General features: G+C 43.2%; 1 protein-coding gene across 1 annotated transcript in view; it reads left to right on the top strand.

Annotated features, from left to right (window-relative positions):
- The window catches only part of LOC138582850 (ketosamine-3-kinase-like), a 100,785-nt gene that overhangs the window by 58,865 nt on the left and 18,336 nt on the right, over positions 1-23,584 (top strand). The window contains exons 3-5 of the mRNA XM_069654537.1: positions 7,627-7,718; positions 17,654-17,736; positions 19,530-19,652. Coding sequence (XP_069510638.1) covers positions 7,627-7,718; positions 17,654-17,736; positions 19,530-19,652 — 298 coding nt within the window. The remainder of the gene's footprint in view (positions 1-7,626; positions 7,719-17,653; positions 17,737-19,529; positions 19,653-23,584) is intronic.

Here is a 23,584-nt window from a genome sequence, read left to right as displayed (position 1 = left end):
ACCCATGTATTTTTGAGGTTTGTTGGGACCGTACTGTTTTTGAATGGGGCGTTGATGAGCCTAATTATGAATGGTGCCAAATCTGCAGCACAGTCTTTGATGACTGCTGCCGGACATGGGTCTCCTTGGCATCTCAAAGGTTTGAGTCCATTGATAATTTGTAAGACTTCCACATTAGTGACTGCAGTCAATTCAAATATTGGGAGACCTTATTACTATGCTTGTGTGCAGAGGGCAGTGGAGTTGTAAGTTGTATAGTTGCTTTTCTGCATTCTATTTTAGATTGAAGGAGGGTTATTTTGTCAGATAGTGCTTACTGGATACTAGAGCACCAGTTGATATTTGGGGTATGTTGAAAGTAATAATGTGGTGGTCCGACCATGGACATTGGCTATTAGATGTTATGGCCAAGTTGCAATTGAGGTCCACTCTCCAGTCCAGAGTCCGGCCATTAAGGACTGGATAGCGGATCTCAATTGCTACCTGGCCATAACATCTAATAGCCAATGTCCATGTGTGACAAAGTCCCTTAGCTTGCTCTGGGGACTTTTAGTGGGGTGTCCAAAGGTGCTGGGTCCCTCTCCAAGCTAGCAGATGATAGGGCCGCTGTTTTAGGGGAGGAGGGGCAGTCACATTGACACCACAGATGCTTCTGCCCCATTAATGGAATTGAGGAACAGCGGATGCACACAACCGACAGCACCTGCATGCTCTGCTCCTTTCATGCAGGTGCAGAAATTCCATATAAATCTACAGATGGAAAGGGCGACCTGAATTAGGGCATGAAACTCGACAGTCAGCTGGCCATCGGACAATGCCTCCACTCTTGTATGGTTAACAGAAATGCTTAGAGAGTTCACCCTGTCACAGGGCGTGACCTCCCAATAGAAGACTGCTCAAGAGGATGGACTAGTTAACCCCAGTTTCCACTTCAGAACTGGAAGCCATCCTCTGGGTTAGGGTTCTGCCAATCTTTACATCAGATGCCTGAAGAGACACACCTGAGTTCCCTTACCTCAGCGAGAGGCTGAAGGGCAGGGCCAGCCTGTGGCAGGTAGAGAGAGGACCACCGAAGGGCGAGACGAGTCCATCACAAATCGGATATAACCTATCCCCAGGGGCATAGCCCAAAAGCCAATCCCCAACCCAGCTAGCACACATGGGTCCCCTTTCAGTACAGTGTCTGGAAGGTGTGAATGAAGCCCTATAAAATGCCAGTCTGGCATTGTAGATGTGTGAGTAGGAGCTGTAGACCAGAGAGTGGAAACATTACTTTGGAGAAGATTGGTGGAGAGAGCAAGAGATTGAGCAAGACCCAGGAGACTGGAAGAGAGGTCCAGTGGATTAGGCAGTACAGGATCCTTTGAGCTGGAAGAGAGACAGACAAGACAAAAGCCAAGAGAGCTGGAGCAAGCAGCAATCATTGGGATAGTCTTGGCCAAATAAGGTGTCATTATTGAGAAATAAGGTGATGCCCAGAGGGGGGAGAAGGTGGGAGAGACCTAGACACATTGAGCTGGAAGGTAGAGGGAAAGAGGTTGTTGCCGATAGGGGCACATGAGGTGCCCAGATGGGTGAAGAATCCAAAAGAGCGATTTTAGAAGGGGAGATTGAATGTAGTCAGAAGAGCAACACCCAAAGGGGTGAAGTAGTTTGTATGTAGTAAGGAGGCTGGTGCTCAGAAGAGCAAAAAGGGAGACCACACATTTCGAAGGTGTAGCAGGCACAGAGGTTATAAAGGCTAGAGTAGAAGGCTAAAGATTGCTCTGAGTACAGAGGAAAGTACCCAAATGGGGGAATAAATTCGAGAGAGAGAGAATTGGAGAACTGTGACTAGTGCCTAATGGGGTAAATAAGGTGAGAGGAAGAGGTGGGATTTGGAGAAATGTGAGTATTACACTAAGGATTGAAGAAGGTGAGGGAGAAGGTAGACACTTTGAAATTGAAGACTATGGGAGGAATGTTGTCCAAAAGGGTGAAGCAGGTGATCGTAGATTGAAAGAATAGCATACAGATCAGAGATGTTTGACAGGAGAGAGAATTGTAATAGTGAGTTCATAGAAATAGTAATTGAGGAAATTGACACATTGCACAGAGATGTGTGAACGGGTGAAGACAAACTTGTAGCTGACGAAAGGGGGCATATAAGGGAAGCAGGAGCCTGGAAGAAAGGAGAACCGGGGAAACGCACATGCCAAGCTGAGGGGCTATTATAGCTATAGGCAGAGTTTTCATCCGCCCTCTTAACCTTTGAAAGTGCCCTGGCCCGCATCAAGGGTTTTGAAAGGTTACCCAGGACCTTTATGCCTTTGCTAAAGAAGACTGATGATTTGTCTTGAGGAGCAGACCATGGGAATACTGGAAAAAGATAACCAACAGCAGACCAGAAAGTTCAGGTAACTGAAGAGAAGGAGAAAGAAGGAGAATTGTCCTTTTGAAGTCAATACTGACTATGAATTGCCAAAGAACCTGTAAGGAGGAAAGTCCTGCACTTAAAGACTTTGTTGTAAAACATTCTCTTGTTACATACATTTTTTGGGGTGCTAACCCAGGGAATTGACCTCTGTTGGAGAGAAGTCATTTTTAAACTCTATTTCCTGACACTTTGGGTGTGCTTTATTAGTACTCAGTTTATTATTTTACCCATACACTGCAAAGGTTCCCTAACAGACCACCTTAAACTTAGATTTCTGTGTTTGTCTGGTGTGACGAATCGCTGGTATTCGTCCCTTCTGCCCAGGGAGGGGACTCGTACTGTGAAGCTAGTGAGGTGAGCTTGCGCTGCCAGACCCTCCCTAGGGGGTTGAGGCAAGTGACCTCACAGAGAGAGGCTCCCCTTTGGGGACTAGGACTCCCATTCCTGTGAGGAACTCCGTAAGTCAACTACCGTAGCTGCATATATGGGACTATCTTCTATGAAGAGTAGTGTGGCAACTTTGTTTGGCTGTAGACAATGTGAAAAGAAACCTATGTGGAAAAAGAAAGGAAGGTGTCTCTTTAACCAGAGACATGTATTTAACTGGGACAAGCAGAAGGAGAGTGCTATGCGCAATGGCAACCCCCCCCCTGACATCATCACACTGTGTGAAGGTGGAGTCAAGGCAGGTTGTGGATTCCGCGACTTTCGAACAACCAGAGAATCACAGTGGGAGACGCCGGAGCCCCGGTTCATGCAACCGCAAAAGTAGTATGGGAAGGAACAGAGAGAAGCAATACCTGGTGGTGGGGTGACCACGCTTGCAGAGTGGTGGTCAAGACGCCCAAGGAACAGCGCTGAGACTACCGAGACCGGAATCCTGAACAACTTCCGATCACCAGCGTCTGTAGAAGGCAGGCACCCCGCGAGGAACCGGGAACGGGAATCGGAGCACCTAGAAGAGCGAGCAGTAACCACGTGAGAGCCCAGCCCTGCAACCTTTCACCGCACAACAAGAGGAACCGGGGGAATTGGGAATAGCGGGACACCGCCGGAGAATCATTTATGTGCGTGAAGAAACTCGTCCTGCGGACGAGAGTGAATATATAAAAAGGAGTGATATATGAACTGTAAAAACCTGAGAAAGCAAATAACAAACAACCCAGTTGGGGAAGACCAGTGTCACTTGTAGAGAAACTCATCCCAGTCCTGGGGAGACAACAGACCCTGGGAACTAACATGCTGGGAGGAAGGGCAACCAGCCTATATCTGCAGAGCTGAAGGCTGGAGAAACTACAACACAAACGCATAACGAGAAAGACGAGATAAAGCTTGCCAGTGAACAAGGTAATCCTTGGTAAGGAAAGCCTAAAAGGGAATAAAGGCAATCCTAATTTAGGAAAGCCTGAGCAAAGAGACTGGGAAGAACCTATATAGGTGATGACAAGAGCGTGAGGAACTACTATAAGGAAAACTACTCCAAAGATAGGGCTGCAGGAAGCACGAGACCCAAGAGTCATTTTTTGAAGACTATCAAAGGAGATTACGCTAAGAATGATATGAGCCAAAAAGAAACCTGTATATAAAAAGACTATCACCGATCCATGAAGAAAAGACTAGAGGAAGAAGAGACATTCCCTTGGGCCTATTTACTTTAGTTATATTTAGTGGTAGGGTAGGGTCAGATAGTTAGTTTGGACAGAGGACATATATACTTTGGACTTTCTGACGAGCACCTTTAGTTCCTTTAGATAGATGGGTTATTTCCTTTAGCAATAGGGAGAGAGAGGCATTATTAAAGAGTGTACGGAATTTCCTCAATGTGTCCGACTCCTTCTTCCGACTCGCCACACTGGTCATCCGCATCACAGATGTAGCAAGCTTTATAAAACATGAATTTCCACCAGTACTAGCAACATCATGGAAACGTTGGTCCACCTGAGTCTTAACCAGGCAGGGCACTGTCACTTCAAATTATGGCATCACTTCACATTATCCAACCACTAACATATCTTTCACATTCTCAGGATTTCTCTCATCCATATAGCTCTAAAGACAAACACAGCATCTTCGATAGATGAGGGAGTGAGTAAATGCATTTATTCAGTGCCTAACGCATAAATGGTCACCTCTTGGTGCCAGTCGGAACTGACAGCAGCATACGACACTACAGGGAAGAGCATGACTCCCAAGATTACTCGGTGAAAAAAAGAAGAGTATCTCTTAAGGCTGAGATATTTCACTCCAACCTGGGTTCCAGTCGTAAACTATTGCAAAACCTCGGCCTCTGGAGTCTGAAATCAAGGCACCTAGTTCACCTTTCTGCCATCACAGGACATTTATCTGTTCATGCGACTGTAATTGTAAAGTTCTAAAAAAAAAAAAAAAGTTTTGTTTTTAGTATTATACAGTTAATAAAAATCAACGTTTGATTTATCTCAACAACATTACATGTTTAAACGAACAGACAATAAGACCATAGGCCCCAAATACATTTCCCCAATTCTCCTTCCACCAATGACCAGATAACTGTGACAACACAGTTAGTGGGCCAACAGATCCAAGATTGTTACTATTTTCCTTTAAAAAATTGTGAAATATATAAAATATGCATCCTGATTCCCATTCATAAATGTGTGCCACAACTCTTCCCTCTGTGTTTACATCAATGCCCGCAGATCTTAATGCGGTCTGCCTAACATTCACAAGAGGAGCACACTCCACAGATGTTTTGCTGTTTCCATTGTGTCCTCACCACAGAGACGGCAAGATCTTTATTCTCTAGGTGTACGAGACCCCGCTCCCGGCATCTTGAAGGTTTTTACCACATAAGCTTAATTTGGAGGTAGTCCCACATAAACGGGTTACCCACAAAATGTCTAATGTAACTGGGAGATTCCACCCTTTCCTGTTGATGACTGCTTCGTGGTTACTTTTAGTGGCAAAATCGATGGTCAGTTGTTCCTGGCTGTAATCAAGCAATGTAGTCTTAATGTTTTTATTTGTATGACAAACTGACAATGTTCTCGGACACCAGCCCAAGCCATCTGTCAGCTATTGTGATTTTCACGATAGTCGGCATTAAACCAACTTTAAGCATCATGGATCAGCTTGGACAAATTTGTGCTGCTCTGTTTTTCAGTTTCCATTACGTATTAAGACAAGATAGACACAATTTCATATATAGGGGAGCAATGTCAAATTGCAAGAACCACTTGATAGGGGTACGAGAGCGAATACGAATACGTTTCTTTAGTAAATTGCGTTCAAGTTTGATCATCTCCGTTAGGTTGTCAAAGGCCCAGATTTCGGCACCATACAGAGTAGTTGAGTTGTTTAAATATGCTTGTGCTTTCAAATGTACACATTAATGCATTAAATTGCTATTTTAAAATGGATACGGATTGAATAGGCAGCCACTGAAGGTGTCTTCTTAAAACACTGATGTGATTCCCCTTTCCCAGGCCACCTGCAATCTTCACTGCCACATTTTTAGCCATCAGTGTTCCAATAATGCAGACAGGAGTTGGGGGGGGGGACCCCTCTCCAATAGTGTTGATTTGGGGAATAAAGGATAGCGCAGTGATTAAGGTTTATACAAGTAGAAGAAAATAGCTTTCACTGTATTCTGTATGTGGCAGGAAAAAAGCCATACCTGAATCAAGAATTACTCCTAGATTTATTTTACCTGGTTTTTAATGGAAATTTGGTCGGGGGAAAACATGTAAGCTGCACTTGGGGTAACACCTCCAGGGTCCCCCAAAAAAGATTTGTCTTATTGGCATTAACCTGTAACCAGTTCTCTCGCCCCCATCCACTCACTGACTTAAAGGGATGGTCTAGTAAAAATTTTTATTTAAAAAATAGATAGGCCACATAAAAAAAAAATACTAGCATCCTCCGTTTTAAAACTTCCTATGTAAAATTTTGAGCTATTCAAGCTCAAAATTCGAAAAAGCAAGCACAGGGGCGCAGCCATTTTGTGAAATGGAGGCCCTCCTGTGCTGGCTTTTGCTTTTGCGGCACTAATGAAGGAAAAGCCAGCCAGCTGTAGTAAACAAAGGCTACCGCTGGGTGGCTTTCCCTTCATTAGTGCTGTAGGCGGAGGACGGGGACCGGAGACCAGAGCAGGAAAGCTGCAGCTGAATCTTGGTAAGTGCTATTTATTTATTTTACAAAAAATAAGCACTAGCTGCGGTTTTTTTTCTAAGTTTTCCGGGCTGGAGGAGCCTGAGAAACTTGGAAAGAAAAACCGCAGCGTTTTCCAACACAACCGCGTGTGTTTCTGCCTGCTGTGGCTATCACTTTGGGTCTCCGGTGCTCCCAGGGGAGCCTTAAGGAAACCAGGATACAGTGAAGCTAGTTATCTTTGTAAGGCCCACTTCTGCTCTACATTGCCATCTTTTTGCTCATCAATGCACGCACACCTTTGCCAAACTACGTGCAGGGTGAGGATATCCATTTTCCGCTAGGCCACAGGAATGCTAATTGTTATTGTTTTTAGTGCTTTGGGACTCACTTACCCCAAGAGGCTTTATTCACCTGTGGAAGTGCTGCAGAACTCTAATCAACTCTCCTTAGACCTGCTGCTGATGCAGAGCATCCCTGGCCTCCCTCTGGAGCACACACACATACACACACCATTCAGGTAAACTGGCCAAATAAAAACCTTTGATGTTGTTCCTCACTGATCACAACTGTGTTCTGTTCAATCAGTCCATTGTAGCAACGGATATATTTTATTTGCGGATTGTCCCCCTTTGTCAGCACACTATAAGTCATTGACATGATGGCTGCAGTGTACTTTGACTGCTGGACGACCCTTTTTGCCCCCATTCACTCTCTTCAAGCCTACATGTGAAAGCCTGGTTTTTCTCTGTGGATTCACATTTAAGTAACATGCTATGTCCCGGAGGCGAAGGTGCATGTGGCTTCCTAAGGCTAGTTAGCAAGGCTTTCAAGCTTCCCTGAAAGTGTCTTCATGTGATTAGTGCCAGACAAGACTGCCTCTGTCTTCGCCAGTATGTCTATATCCCCTCATAAGTTGCTGGCCAAATTAAAGAAGGAATATCTATTATGCTGTTTGTCAACAGGCATGGTTCATGGTGGATCACCAGAATTAAATTAACCTGCATGTTTATTTTTGAAAATAAGTGGTCTGTCTCGCATTTTTTTGTTTTCAGTGACTGTTGATTCCTTTTTCCCTTCAGACATTCTGCCAAGCTTGGCGATCAACTGGGAGATCTCCATCTCCACAATCAGAAACTTGGAGAGAAGATGATGAAGGAACAGAACGTAGTAGGTATGGTACAGAAAGATACGTTTCACAGTAACAAAATAAACCAAGAATTCTCGATGTTCAACCATTCAGATCAACAAAATGTCTGATAGAGGTGCTCTTATTGGCAATCAGGATCAGTAAAGAACAGTGCGGCTCGGGTTCAGTTATTAAAAGGCTTTCTGTTTGGGATATGTACAGTGCTACACCCTGCTTTAAGGCAGTCTTTAAAGCAATTAAGGGCTGAATTTTCGAAGTATAGCATGGGCGACAAAGGACATCCAGAGATTCATGCCAATTGCGGCATAGGCTGAGGGATATTGCTTTAATATACTCTGAGATTACTCCTAGTTGTAAGCAGCCTTAGTGAGGTGTAGGGACCCAATCACCGTTTATGCTCATATTGGGGTCCATCTTCAGCATCTGACCAGTTGGGAGCAGCTGTGTCTGTGGGTGATGGCAGTCCTCCATTCAGAGCATTCGGATCCGGGTTACCATTGCCATAAGCAAGGTGGTAGAGGGGAGTCTTCAAATGGCTCAATAACCTGAAGTCTACCTCACCTTGAAGGTGTGGTTGATGGAGGTTTTTTCAGAGTCGAGTGATGAGCTTTGAAGACTCTTGCCACCATGCCTTTAGTATTTGTTGGAGCAGATGTAGAGTAAGTTTGATTTGGCCAGTCACACTTTTCTGGTTGGTTAATACGTTTAAGAGATACTAGAAAGACCATGTCGGTTATCCCCATGATTTTGGACTAATTGCTTTTTTGATATTGTCTTTTCCAGGGTCACTATTGTGGTAGCACAAGCAGCAGGTGACCTCTGCGAAGACCAGTGTGATTTTTCTGAGGAAGCTGCAAAAGGGCAATGACACTATGTGAGCATGTGCAGGTGGTCGAATTAATTTTTTACAACCAAATTCATTTTGGGAGTAAATTACTACAAATTCATTTTGGGAGTAAATTACTAATCACTGCTCAATCTCTCTCCCAGTTAACAGACTTCCTGTATTTATATGATAGGTTATTTATAACGCGCTTAATACCCAGAGGTTTCTAAGCACGGACCCGGGGATCGAACCTTTGTGGCTCCGTGCCGTCTTTCTTGCAAGGCGGGCACGTTGCCGCTGAGCTTTCCTACCTAGACGAAATTTCATTATTCCAGCTCTTCATTGGAGCCATGCCAAGCGAATGGTAGTGGTGGAGACTCGACTTAGCCCATGAGCAGGATCTCTTAATGCTAGTTTGGGCACAGCCAGTTCATCTATATTCAGTACTTGACTTAGTTCAGGCAGTTTTCCACATGGCGATGGCTTCCACATCCTTTGTCAAGGTTTTTATGAATATGGGTGTCCTACGTGCACTTGCAGTATTCTGCGCAATGGATTTAATAATGCATGACTGGGGGGGGGGGGTGATTTTTCTATTTTAGGTCCTTATGTGATGTTTTATTGTGTGAGGGTATATACCAGCTTGACTCAGTGAGTGTAGTTTCAGAGACAAAATGGCAATCAAGGGAAATTAGTGGAATTCATGCCTGGTGACACTGTAAGGTCTTCAAGAGATACTTCGCGTTAAGCAAGAGCTCTATTGGAATATGTGCACAAATCTCACATTGCCATGTTCTCCTCTTTTATATGTCTTGTAAACTAGATTGTGCACCTGTTATACTCTAAAGTGTAAGTGGAAGTCACTGTCTATGTCATTGGGTTCTGAATGGGAGGAAATCTGAGGGAGTTATCACTATTTCAATGGCCTTTGCGATCAATGGAAGGCTGGAGATGGCTTGTCATCAGGGATGTCTTAATCCCCAGGGAAGTGGTGGGATTCTGGCATTTTGAAACGCCTGCAGGGCAATTCCAGTTGGTATGGAGGTGGTTCATAAAGTTGGTATGGTGCACTATTGAGTATGCTTAGTTGATAACCTTTCCTTTGCACAAGGCGGTTAGAAAATACTATTTTTGTGAAGGAAGTCAAAATCTTATTTTATCCCCTTGGAAAAGAGGCTAATTTTCCAGAGGGCCAGAATGTCTGTTTGGGATAGAAGGGAGTCCATGGCATGGTTTATTTTATCACCAAAGAAAGTAATTGGGTTCACACACAGACGAATAGCATGGGCAGAGGTTTATGTGCTGCCCTCTGAACTCCCAGTGCCTTATACATTTCAAAGAGGATACCAGAGGAATTGACTTTTTAAACAACATACATTCCAGGGGTGTGCAATGTCACCTCATGTCTGGCTTTTTATTTATTTATTTATTTTTTACTTTGTTTTTTTGAGCTGGCATAAACTTTACATTAGCAGCAATAATTACTTGATACAAAACAATAAGTGGAATAGCAAAACAGGCAATCTGTATTGGCCGCTTTTTGAGGACTACGCGACTGTACTTGGAGATCTATTCAGACCGCATCATCAGTATTATGCGTTGAGGAGTACAGGTACCGCCTCAGGGGGGCCAAATGTCTCTTGGTCTGCTCCTGGGGATTATACATCTTGCATACGTTTCTTCACATTTGTATGTGTAAATTATGTCACGAAACCGAGCTTGAATTGTGGGGACTGTTTTCGCCTTCCAGTGTCTGAGAATATTGCGCTTGGCCACCGCGGTTGCTACCGAGAAGAGTCTGCGTTTCCTGATTGGGGGGGCTGGGGGGGCCTTACCGATGTCGCCCAAGAGGTATTTTAGGGGTATGGCTGGTATATGTATAGCTAGTATGGCGCTGATGCTGGATGCCACCTCTCCCCAGAAATGTCTCGTTGGTGGACATTCCCAATACATGTGGAATGATTTGACCTCAGGTAGTCTGCATTTGGGGCAAAGGGACTGCGTAGAGCGGTCGAATTTGGTGATTTTAGCAGGTGTGATATGTAGATGGTTTAGCATTTTGTATTGGACAAGTCTGAGGTTGGGGTTGATTGACACTGACTTGGTATATTGGCAGTAGCTTGACCACTGCGTTTAGTCGATCAGTTTCCAGGTCTCTTTCCCATTTTGATTTCATGGTGTTTTGTGAGGGGGTGTGAGATTGGACCTTGCTGTATAGTTCTGAGATGATAACCTTTGAAGCCATCCTGACCCATTATCTCTAGTATAAAAGGATGTGGCTGCAGTTCCGCGGGGAATGATGGCCAGTTCTGTTTGAGAGCTGCCTTTAGGCAATGGTATTACAAGGTAACCGTGAGGCTCTAACCGTAATTACAATGTGCTTTGTCTAGGTGTAAGAATTCCCCGTTTGGAAACGGGTCACCCAGTGTCAGGGCTTTAGCCAGATCCCATATTATTTGCATCTGGTATCTAGTGCGGGGGTCATGTTTATGTGGTGCCATAGCGGGGTGGGAGCCCAGTATGGGCATGTGAAGCCAACCCTGTGATATAAAGCAGCCCGAGCTGTACAGGTCACCGGGTCCAGGCCGTCTGGTTTCGTGCGTGATTTGGTGAATATTATGAAACGTATATCATTTGGGCAGCTAAATGTTTCTCTACTTGTATGTGGGAATATGCTTCAGTGTCATGAAACCAAAATGTGGCACATTGTGCCTGCTCCGTATAGTAATATAGGGTGAAGTCTGGTGCGTATAAGCCTCCAGTGTCAAATTTCTTGCTTATTTTGACCCAAGACTGTCTGACCGGTCCCGCTCCTCGCACAAATTTGGATGCCATTTTCTGTAGCTTTTCAAAAAGGGCTTTACCCGACTATAAATGGATGTTACTAAATAGGTAGAGTAACTTGGGGACCACTACCATCTTGAGCAGCGCTATGCACCCATATATTGAAATGGGGAGCTTACTCCATAATGTTAGCTTGGTTTCTAAATGTGAGATGTAAGGGTCATAATTGGTCTTGTATAGTTTATTTATTTCCGTAGTTATGATAATACCCAGGTATCGGGCAGAATCGGTTGACCATCGGAATTGTGACATGGCAGGCAATTGGCGCGCGAGGTAAGAGGAATGATTTCAAATTTGGCTTGGTTAATCTTGTATCCCGAGACCCGAGAACTTGGAAAATTTTGTAACGTCTTCTATGACTGGTAATAGGTTAGTTTCCGGATTTAGCAGATACAACAGTGTATCATCTGCATAAAGTGAGATGAGTTGGGAAGGCCCGCGGATTGGAATACCCTGATGTGAATGTTTGTGGCGCAGATATGCTGCTAGCCCCTCTATCGTGAGAGCGAAGATTAGGGTGCATAGGGGGCACCCCCGCCACGTGCGCCTCTGTAGGGTAGCACCGGGGACGATTGGTACGTACTTTGGCTTTAGGGTCTTTGTATAACAGCTGAATGTTTGCCTTTTTGAAGGAGCCCCTTGCCAACTATTTGCGTACAGAACTATCATGCCAAAGTAGACCTAGAACTGATAAGAGGGATACAGACTCTACTCTGGGTTATGCGTTAACTGGGGAAATCGTATCTCTTTCTCTTGGGTGAGCTACGAATTACCTACATCAGTTTCCAGAATTACCTCTACCATGGTCACCTAAATTGCTTACTTTCTCTTATGTGAAGTAAATGAGAAATAAGAACAGAGGAATGGTGGGGGAGTGCAGTCAGCAGAACGGTGGGTGGGTGGTATGGGGCCAACTGGTGATGGAAATGTTTGAGACATTTGGTGAAATTGTTCCCCTGTCAATTTGTTTACGACTTTCTGATCTTGTTCTACTGTCCATTCTCTCGAAAGTCTGATATGTAGTTGACCCCCCAAAAAACATTAATTTCGATCCATCTATGTGGACTGAGAAAGTAATTCTCACTTGGTAGTCTATTATCTTGGAAATCCCATTGTATGTTGCTTTTGATTTCTCTAACGTTACCATTCCGTTTATGGGACTCACTCTAATTCTGGTAGAATGTGACAGATTGGAATGTTGGAAAACCAACTAAACGGCTTAATTTGCATTTTTACATATTTTTCCTGACGCAAATGCATTTATGTCTGCTTCACAAAAAAATGAAGCAAACTCTTTGCTGTGGTCTCATTGCATCTGCCAGTGGCAAATTGCTCTGTTTTGCTTATCCGTTAAAAGCATTGTGAAATTTTCGCATATGCAGTGGAGGGGAGCACCTTAACACCCTATTTGCATATGCAAAATACACATATCTGGAGGAGTGGTAAAGGACAGGCGCAATGAAAATTAGTGTCGCAGCATAAATGCAATGGAGCACCCTCGTTCACCCAAAAATGACAAGTCTGCTGCCCCTGCAGCAATTTGCCCCTCGTCCAACCTGGCGTGGCATACCGTACGTACGTCCAATTTAAGACGCACGTAAATGATCAGCAACATGTTTTTCTTGCTTTTAAAAACATTTTCTAGAATATGTTTCACTGTCCCCCATTTCGACACCAATTTCAGGTAATAAGGGTGGCATTTCTTTCACTTGTGTTTCATTCTCATGTTGAATTTTACTTTCAGGCACTAACTGCAAATTGCACACCAAACATTCGTTGTGAATCGCCATGCGTGTGCAATTTGCACTTAGCAATTTTTTTATTGTGCATTTAGTTCACTACAAAACTTTAAGCACATCAAATAAAAGAGTAAACATACAAAATTCTTAAAAGAATGACACAGATTTCTTTCAAGTTTATACAGAATTGGTTACCAAATCAATCAAATCTCTTCAGTGCTTCTTGCAAAACTGCAAAAGCTGCTGCAGTTACTACTATGGATTCTGCCCCACATAACATTTTATTTTTATTTATTCATTTGTAAAGCGCACGTAGCCCTTAGGCATCTAGGCCTATAGCTTAAGAACATGGATATTCACTTAAGTTGTAGTTTCTGTTACATCAATACAATTGCTTGTAATAGTTAGTTTATGTTACAACGGTACAGTTGCAGTAGTCGGTTACTTTAAGCGGCAGTTCGAATATTTGCATAAGATCATAAGTTGCAGACAGCCACAGGCATTACAAATGGCGAGACATTTCAGAAGGACATTGAGGGCTATGGTTTGGTCTCAAGGATGAATAGGTAGGGTTTTAGTTTTTTACGGAAAGGCCATAGGGAGGTGTAATTTCTCAAGTGTGTAGTGAGAGTGTTCCAATGTTTAGCTGCTACTACAGGGAAGCTTGTACTACCGATTTCTGTTTTCTGTATCTAGGTGTTGCAATGAGGTTGGCATAGGGGGAGCGTGTTGGTCTGTTGGACTGGATTTTGCTGATCAGGTTGCTAAGGTAGGTCGGTGCCTTCTTGGTAAGGCAGTTGTGTGTCAAGGTGAGGATTTTGAATTTGAGCCCCTCTTGGACTGGAAGCCAGTGAATATTTCGTCTTGTGGCCGAAATATGTTCATTCGTAGGTATGTTTAATGCCGCTCTGATGGCATTATTTTGCACAATTTGCAGCTTTCTGATGTTTCTATTGCTGGTACCTGCAAGGAGTGAGTTGCAGTAATCTATTATAGATAGTATCAATGCTCTAGCTAATGTGATGCTATTGTCCATTGAAAGGAATGGTCTGCTAGCTCTAATTAGTTTGGAGGTGTATGCTGAGGATGAGACAATGGCATTCACCTGTCTAAGGTAAGTGCTGAGTCAATATAAACTCCTAGCGTTTTTATTTCATTTGCAACCGTAATGGTGTTGCCGTCAATGTTAAAGGGATTGTTTTGTTGTGGGAGGTTGTTCAGTTTGGTTTTATTACCGATTTAGAATGAGCTTTTTTTTTCATCATTGAGGCACAATTCATTTTGTGCCATCCAAGCAAAGATTTTTAGAATCGGTTTCGTAACATCCTGTGATAAGTATAAGTATCCGCATAATTTGTATAGGTGTTACCCATTATGTCGAGTTTGTCAAATAGCAGCTTAGTAAAAGCATTGTACAGGGTGGGGGACACACATGAGCCTTGTGGTACACCACATGTCACTAGTACAGGCGGGGCCGCTGTGGAATTGGAAAATACCCTCATGGATCTGTTTGATAGGAAGGATTTGATCCAATTAATGGCTGCACGTGAGAAGTGAACGGATGTTTCGAGGTGTTGGCATAGGATTTGGTGATTGACCAAATCGAAGGCCGCTGAGAGGTCTAGTAGAAGGAGGATGCACAGATCTCCTTTGTCCTTGAATTGGTTCATTTGGGTTTTTTAAATCTAGGAGCACTGATTCAGTTCTTTGACTGGGTCTGACCCAGATTGTCTTAGTCCTAGAAGATTGAGTTCCAAGTATTTTTGGATCTGCAAATAGGCTGCACAGTCTAGAATTTTTAAAAGAAAAGGCACTGTTGTAATGGGTCCGAAGTTTGTCGGTACGTTAGGGTCCAGGTTGGGGTTTTTCAATAGCAGTAGTACCCATGCTTCTTTTAACTCATCTGGTACTGTGTTGGTGGCAAAGGAATTGTTGATGAGGTTGGTTATGAATATGAAGGATGCTAGTTCATTGGCGCATTCTTTTATCAAGTTTCCGGGACAGGTGTCACCTTTGCATCTTGATGGTTTGAGGCCTTTGATGATGATGGTTTCCTGTATAGTTGCAGGCATGAATGTGAATTTGCATGCATTATGTGGTTCTGTGGCGGGAAGTAAGGTAGGTAAGGTCGGGTCGATGTTAAGTTTGATCTTTTATTTTTGCAGTAGGGACATTTTGCTGGCTAGTGCATTTTGTACATTAGAGTCCCATTGTATATCTTTAGTGGAGTGGTCGGGTGAGGGCGCAGGAGATTCAAGCTCCCAGAGAATGGCGAATAATTCTCTGGAATTAGATTGAGAGTTCTGGATTGTTTGGTTATAGACTTCACTTTTGGCCTTGATGATGGCTGCCTTGTAGCTGTTAGCGATAGTCTGGAATAGAGTTTTATTCTGTCGTTGGTGACTTTGCCCAGTTACTTTCGGCAGACCTTTTGGCTGCGCGCAATGTTTGTAAATCGGAGTTAAACCAGGAGTTATGTGCTATGGGTTTGGCCTTTTTAACTTTCAAAGGGGCTACTTTCTCAACTGCGCCATGGCTTTATTATATAGTTTGACCAATGTTGAGGGGTCATTGGTCAGGGTGCTCATATCTAGTATTGGAGATAAGAGGTAGCATATTATCACGGTTGATCTTTTTCATACTTCAGGAAGGTGCCATAGGTGTTGAAGGGGTATATTTTGGTCTTTTGTTAGTTAGTGTAGTAGCGAATATTATAGTATTGTGGTCTGACCAAGGAGCTGCAATGTTAGAGATGATATCTGTGACACAGAGTCAGCGATCCAATCTAGGGTGCGTCCCTTTTCATGTGTGGAGGAGCAGATTCTATGTGTGAATCCTTGAGCTGTCATGGAGTTGGCCAAGAGCCCCGCATGGGCGTCGAGGGGGTCGTTTAGACCAAGGTTGAAGTCTCCTAGGATGATAGATTAGATTTGGAATTAAGTTTCATGTTGTGAGCTAGGAGATTTGGTAATATCCTCTTCAAACGAGACTGTGGGGCCTGGTGGCCTGTAAACGATGTGAAGGGTGAGAGTACATGTGTGAGTGATATTTTAACAGAGATGACTTCGCCAGAGGTGAATGGAAGTTCATCTAAGGTTCTTATGTCAAGGGTGTTTTTTGCTGTTAGTGCTACACCTCCTCCTTTGGCGGTTGTTCTATCCTTTCGATAGTGTATTCCTCTGGGATGGCTAGGGATAGGCCTGGTCCTGATGTTGGGTGGAGCTATATTTTGGTGACTGCTATAAAGTCCAGGTTATTAGTTTTAATGACGTTGGCTATGTCCAGGGCATGGGCTGCAATAGATCTGGCATTGATGAGGGCACCTTTTTAGGTGTAAGGGCTCATTGTGGTTAGGTTTTTTAGTAGGTGCGCTTGTAGGGCATTTAGTTATATTGTCTGCCCTCGATGGGGTTTGCTTAGTAGGATGTGGACGAGTAGGTTTTTTTTTTTTTTTTTTTTGGTTCTGGTGAGTACGAGAGAATAGTCTATATTTTCTAGTTAAGCTGTCCGGTGTGCAGTGAGCTGGCCGGTGGGCTGTAGTGGTGGGACGAGCTGCCTCTATGTCCTGGGTGGATGGGGTAAGATCAGGTGTAAGTGCTCGTGCTGGGAAAGGAGGACCTTTTGTTAAGGATTGGGTAGGGCATGTGAGACGGTGGAGTTGGTTGCAGCGAAGGCGGGCTAGGCCGTTACCTATCTGGATAAATGTGCCTTGTGTGCAGGGCCATTCCCATGTACTACTGGTGTCCATGATCCGTGTTGGAGGATGATGGCTCAATGTTTAGAGGGCCTTCAATTAGGAAGTTGAATTTTTGTAACGTATCCAGAGTAATCTTTCATGTAGCACATTGCCAACTCGGAACACGCTGTTAATATATGGTGGCTAGTTTCAACGTCCTTATGGCAAAGCCGGCATAAACAGTCAGTTAGTGGTCCAATGTGCCATATTCCCAGGAACTCTCTAGTGGGGAGTAGATTTAGCCGCAAAAAACAATATTAACCGTTTCAGCTCAATTGTGCAAAGTTTAGATAAATAGCCACTAGGTCTATAAAAGGGAACATTCTGGTATGAATATTCCTTCTATCTTTTCCTAGTATGCAACTTCTCTATATTTTGGACTCCATCCCACAACTTCGATTTGTTTTGTGCTATATTCTTGAAGTCGGGCATATAGTTGATTATATCGGGATCAGTGTTTAGCGCTGCTAGATGAGCCATTTAGCACAGGCAAAATTATTTCTGTGTAAATCCTGCCCGTTGATTTCAAACTGACGCCAATGTGTGCTGTTATTTCTGGCTCTCATGCACTCCGTATGTCTTTGAAGTGTTTTTATTGGGCCCGCTGCCTTATATAGATTTTTGTGCAGGAGACCAGCTAAGTGCGTCAGTGTTCAGCCAATTTGCGCCATTACCTCAGTTTGCTAAGCTTTTCTAAACTATACCAGTGAACAGAAATGAAATCCTTAGCTTTTAATGAAATGTCGTATTGCAGTAGCCGTAATTTGAAAAATTGTAAATAGCACTGAATGTACACATGCTTTCTGTTTTGTAGGTAAAGGAGGCAGTCAATCAGGCCCCCAATATGTGGACCAGTTCGGATTTCATACAGCTACCTGCTGCGGTTACCTTGCCCAGGTATATTATGTGAAAATCTGAATCGCCAAAGTGTCCCTTCTTTCGCACCACATTTAAATTGGATAGTGTTAGTCCCATCTCTGGGAACTCTTGCATCAGTGGATTAGTGCACTTCCTCACTCAGATGCGCGATTCCATCGATCATGAAGCCGTATTTATTTTTGAACCAGTGGCCATTATATTACAGTTCTTGACTTTATATATTGTGCAATTGGTCACCAGCAACTAAATAGGTAGGCTATTATTGTAGCATTTGCAGGTCAGCCCAGTTTAAAGTATTTTATTGAGTGTCATTGCTATTATAAAAACTGATGTAAAGTGCGTGTGATATAACCTCCTGGGAATCCAATCTAACCATGCCCCACATAATACTGCTTAATTATATTTAAATTATTTACTTTTGCCCAATTTGGTGATTCATATTATTAGAATGAGCCAGCACATCCAATTGGTCACATGCATTTATCCATGCATCATAGTCCCATTACATTGAAGAGATGTTATATCTCATCCACAGCTCGATGCTACATGATACACGGATGTGCTCCTGTTACCTGATCATGGCTCGTAACTCGTGGTTGGCTAATGCCCACTTATTTAAATCTCTGAGCCAGGTGCTGGCTCTTTGTTCCAATGCATGGCTGCGTCACGATTCACTAATATTAGAATGGTGTCTGTTACTTTGACCTCTTCATAATGTGCAACTACTCCAGGAGACCTAATGTAATTGACGCCTCGTATCACCACGTGAGTACCCCAGACTGCTTCTCTCCTACTATGCTCCACAGTTTAGATATCTTAACGTGTCCCTACCATGTGTGTATGAAATCAGCTGACTTTCAGCAGTCTTGAACCATATCCCTTGTCCATACAATGGCCGAGTTACACAAGCAGACTGACTGATCCTCGATCTTTGAGGTGTGTTCGTATGCCATGCCAGACACTGCATCTTTTAGCTGGATCCCAAATTATTTCTCCCACTTCCCTCTCACTTTAGCCTTGCTGTGGATTTATCAAGCACTGCTCTATTTGACTATGATACGTCCTGTGGTGCATAATTCCCTGATGGCAACATTTTCTGCGTGTTCCAGTGGTCTCTGATGTCACCCTGGCCCGCACTTCAAACCATTCAGCTATTCTGGAATTTTACAATACAAAACCACCTTACATCCTGAGTTTGCTACCTTATATTCTTGGTACGACTGAACCGACAGACTGCCCTGCCATGATGGAAGGAGCATTTGGAGACAGTTAAAGTTGAATTGTTAAATGTTAATGTTTTATTACGAAATGCTTATTATTCTCTAACTATGGACATATTTTATGTCATGCAAATGTAAAAATGATAAATGCCAATAAATACATTTAAAAATAAATATATTCTTGGTACGACATCTGTCCTCCACATAAATTTGAACAATAGTACCCAACCCTATAGATCGCCCCCCCCCCCCTCTGGCAGAATCTGCCCCATGTCCGAACTAGGTCCAACATCCTCATACACAACTGGTCTCTCGGGTGAGAACTTCAACATGTGCCATTTGGTTTTACTGTTTCTTTCCACACCGAACAGATTGCTGCACTGCTAGCTTGAGGTCCCAATCTGCAGACTTCAATACATTTCCTATTACAATTGCACGCCTAATGATGTTGTCTCCTAGGTGCAGCTGGCTCATGTCAACATGCTGTGAAGATTCACAAGACTGACTTCCTTGTTGATTTGCTGTTTCATAGTTGTTGGGTTACAGGGCACCAGGCAGTTTTTTTTCCAAGTGTTCTTTTTGTTCCTTCAGGTGAATGACTGGCAGAGCGACTGGGTCACCTTCTACACTAGGCAGCGACTGCAAACACAGTTAGACATGGTTGAGAAGGAATATGGAGACAGAGAGGCAAGAGAGCTGTGGTCCATTCTTCAGGTAATCTTTGCCTGCAATTACAGGTTGTTGCATGTGTGCTGTTTGACCAATATGTTCTGTTTGATCAATATGTTCTGTAATAAAGAAATAAGACAGTCTAATCAAGCATGAACACCTGCTGATATAGAAACTGTGTTGTATATTCTAAAACCCTTTTAGTAAAAAACACTGGACTGTGAAGATTAGAAAGAAAAGATGTTAATGTTAAAGGATGTTTATACCACGCCCTCTCATCCCAGGAGTGATCCCCTGGTGCTCTGGCAAATCCGAAAAGGAAGACCGGGTAAGATGGGTTAGTTGGACTGAGCGGGAAAAGTGCTTGAGGAGCTGTGATGTGCTGTTGGTAGCTTCAGTTCGGTTAACACTGTTCACTGTGCTTAGGTATGTTTTTCGGTTGGTATCCGTCATGCGCTGTTGTGCAAGGCTAGGTGTGGTTTGGTTTTGGCCTCAAAGTACACAGGACATTCCCACGCTTTTAATTTTGACCATAGTTCTCTGTCAACGCTATCAAACGCCTTCTTCAGGTCGATGAAGGCTAAATATATCTTTAGCTGTTTATATTCTTTCCACTTTATGAGGTTCAAGAGAAACAGATTGAGATCTGTTCGACCCCTTATACAAATCCAGATTGACGAGGGTCAGTTCCATTCACTAGCTTCATCCACTTTTGGAGATTAAGCAGAATTACTGAGGCGTACAGTTTGTCCAACTCATCCAGGAGGGCAATAGGGGGCGGTAGTTCGGAGGATCCATTCTGTTGCCCCTCTTAAATATCAGGACTACTATTACGGATTTCCACGTAACAGGAATTAAACCCAGGTTATTTACCCGATTTAAATAGGGCGGCCACCAAAGGAATCCACGTTTTATTTTAGCCTGCTTGATCATAGCATACGTAAGGGCATCCAGGCCTGGGGCTCCCGATGCATTAGCCTTTTTAATTAGTCATACCAGATCCAACATATCAAAGGGAATTGGCCAGGGCCCGTCTGTCCGATTCAATGTCAACATGGGTTTATTTGGGACAAAAAGATCTCCATAGAATTTGACCCATTTAAGTTCTGTGATCCCATTGATCAGAAGTGCCGATTGGGAAGATGTTTGAGCATTAATCCAACACCAGATCTGCCTTGAGTCCTCGCTCATAATTACTTTTAACATGTTTTCTGAGTCATTCTGAAACATTTAGGCCATATAACAGAGCAACAGATTCTTGTATTTCTGTTTCTATTTTTTGACTAATTCAAATTTCTGATCTTTCCCACATTGATTAATCGCTCGAACGTCTTTCCTTAGATTTCATTTTTCTTGTACTATATTCTGATCAAATATATGTTTTGGGGTAAAATTTGGTTTGAACTTTGTGTCTTTTACCACATAGTCCAGTAGAAGGTAGGGTAATCAATAGCTAAATGATTGTGGAGCATCTTTTGCTTGATGCCCTGTGTAAAGCAGACCGTTGCCGCTTGTTCTATACGCATACGATTTCTACCTGATGCAATTTCCGACCTAAAATTCCACTGGTCTTTTTGTTGTCTCAAACCCAAAGTACAGACTAGTTTTAGGAGGGCATGATCAATGCTTCTCTTCTACAGAACCTCTATAGTTTGGGATTTTTTTCTATCAAAGTATGAGGTGTAGAAATAATCCAAAACCTTTGAGTGTACTCCATTCAACCAAGTCGAGGAGCTAGGTATATCACCTGGAATCTCCCATTGAGAATCTGCATATCTCTCACTTGCATTGCCTCATGCCACTGTCGTACTCTTGAAAGGCCCTTGTTAAAGCCCCCCAACCCACCTTTATACCCCTCTATAATATCCATGCAGGAGGTGTTCAAGACACCACAGAACAATAGCCCTTCATCAATCCTCTCTGTTACAGAGTCTATGAAATCCTCTATCTTAAAAGCCAGGGAGTTCAATACACATTTAAAATAAGGATCCTCATCCTTATGTTATCAAGACCCGGATCAGATTGCAACAGAAGGGCTTGCACAAAAGGGTTCGGATTTGCCATTTCCACCACTGCCCAGCCATTCCTGCTCTTCACCAGTGTGAGTAAACCAGAGGCAGGTCTTCCTCGAAGACCCCTGTAAGCCCTATTTAAAAATAGACTAGGTCCATCTGCCAACGGGGGTGCTTGTAGCCAAGTTCCTTGAAAACACAAGACATCAAACTCTTTCCTCCACCAACTATCTTCTTTACTGGCGTCTGGTTGTTACTTGTATCTATTTTGTGACCACTTTGGTGAAGTTGCAGGGAATTTTGTTGAGAAGTTGCCTCTTCAGAGTGGTTATCTACAGCTTCCCTCATCCTTCGTAGTTGTCCACCGTCTTGATCAAAAGTCACTTTTAGCAGGTAAAAGAACTTGAGGGGATAGGCTGTCTGGATTCCCCCCGATTTCTTTCTCTTATTCTTCTGGTTATCTAGGCCTCGTAATAATACTTCATGTTGTGGTTTGTCAAGAATCTTTTCTTTGTTTGAAGCATTTGCGCTGGGCCTTGGCGACACCTCCACCCTAACGTTCCAAGAGGGATCCATCAGTTCAAAGCCTAATGGCAGAAGTAAATGTGCCACTTCCAATAAAGATGATTTAATCACATTTGAATTTAAGTGCAAACAGACTTTGTCTGGTGAGATTCCTTCAAGAATACTATAATTTTGATGTCTGTACTAATAAATCTTAGTAGCGGAATATGGTGGAGTAGTCTTAGAACATTTGCTCGGTTCATAATCGGACCATGATTTGTCGTCAATAAATGTTCCAAGAGAAGCAAAGGTGCACAGGTCTCATCTTTCACAGTTGGAACTACTAAGTTCCTATGGGTCAGAAAAGCCAATTTTCCATCTGCTCCGACCGCCTGCACAGACGTTTGCTAGAGTTATTGCTAAAAAATGGTGGTGTAGATGATTTCCGAATTCCAGTGTCAGTTGCTAGGAATTTTAGATCTGCCATTTACCGCTTTTCTTGCAGTCTACGAAATACAGGACCCGTATCTCCTAAGGCGCCTTTTTCCTTCTTCTATTCTGTCATAGTCAGACACTATGGAAGAACGGCGCCTTGCTTCATCCCGCCTCGTCATTTTTTTTTCTGATCAGATTCTGCTGACCGTCCGATATCCCTGGAAGAATTAGAGACTAAATTTGAACTCTGAGACACGTAAGGTCCAGCAGTGAGAACTGAATTGTCTGTTTATTGACAATTGCCAGGCTCACCCCTTCATCTTCATCTGACATGTATGTAGAAAAGCCCCACTGATCAACCGTTTCATCGAAGGGTGGAGTCAGATCTTTGAAGCTTACAGTGCCTCTTTTCTTTTGAAATACCTATCTGTTCCCAAGGCAACCTCTGAGGTATTCACATGAAGACTATGGTCATCGCAGTTAAGATTTGTCTTGTTGAATATTTCATTAATGGCTAAATTGCCACCTTAATTCTTTTGGTCCAATTCCTTTTAAATACCCGCAATATCTCTAGCCAGACGAGCCTCCAGCACCGCCAGAGTAACCATTTTGCTAGCGCACACGCCTTCCAAAATATTTGCCTCTGGGGACACCATAGCCAGCATTTTCTCATTGTCTGCTGGGAAAGTTGTAGATGGTAGTGCCTCTTGTCTACTGAAATTTGTAAATTCAGTAACAATTATTTCTCCCATAGTGTTCAGGCGGGTGGGATTGTCATATATTGTCAGACGCCAAAAGAGTTTCCGAAGCAGCACAGCTGTGGTGATTACTTTCATAGATATGGAATACGTCGTCAGACCATCCCATCGAAAGAACGTTACCAGGTAAGAGAGTAACTTGTTCTTCTCTGTCTGCGCCAAATACCAAAAGCTCTTAATCCAGACTCGGCAATGGAGTAGCAATTTCTGGTAAACAGTTTCAATAAAGTATAAAATCATTCTACTTGCCCCTCGTTTGCATCGGGAC

The sequence above is a fragment of the Ambystoma mexicanum genome, chromosome 3q (assembly GCF_040938575.1).
Source record: "Ambystoma mexicanum isolate Mex_15411 chromosome 3q, UKY_AmexF1_1, whole genome shotgun sequence".
NCBI lineage: Eukaryota > Metazoa > Chordata > Amphibia > Caudata > Ambystomatidae > Ambystoma > Ambystoma mexicanum.
Note: the sequence above shows the minus strand (reverse complement) of the source record. Positions and strands in the feature narration are given on the sequence as shown.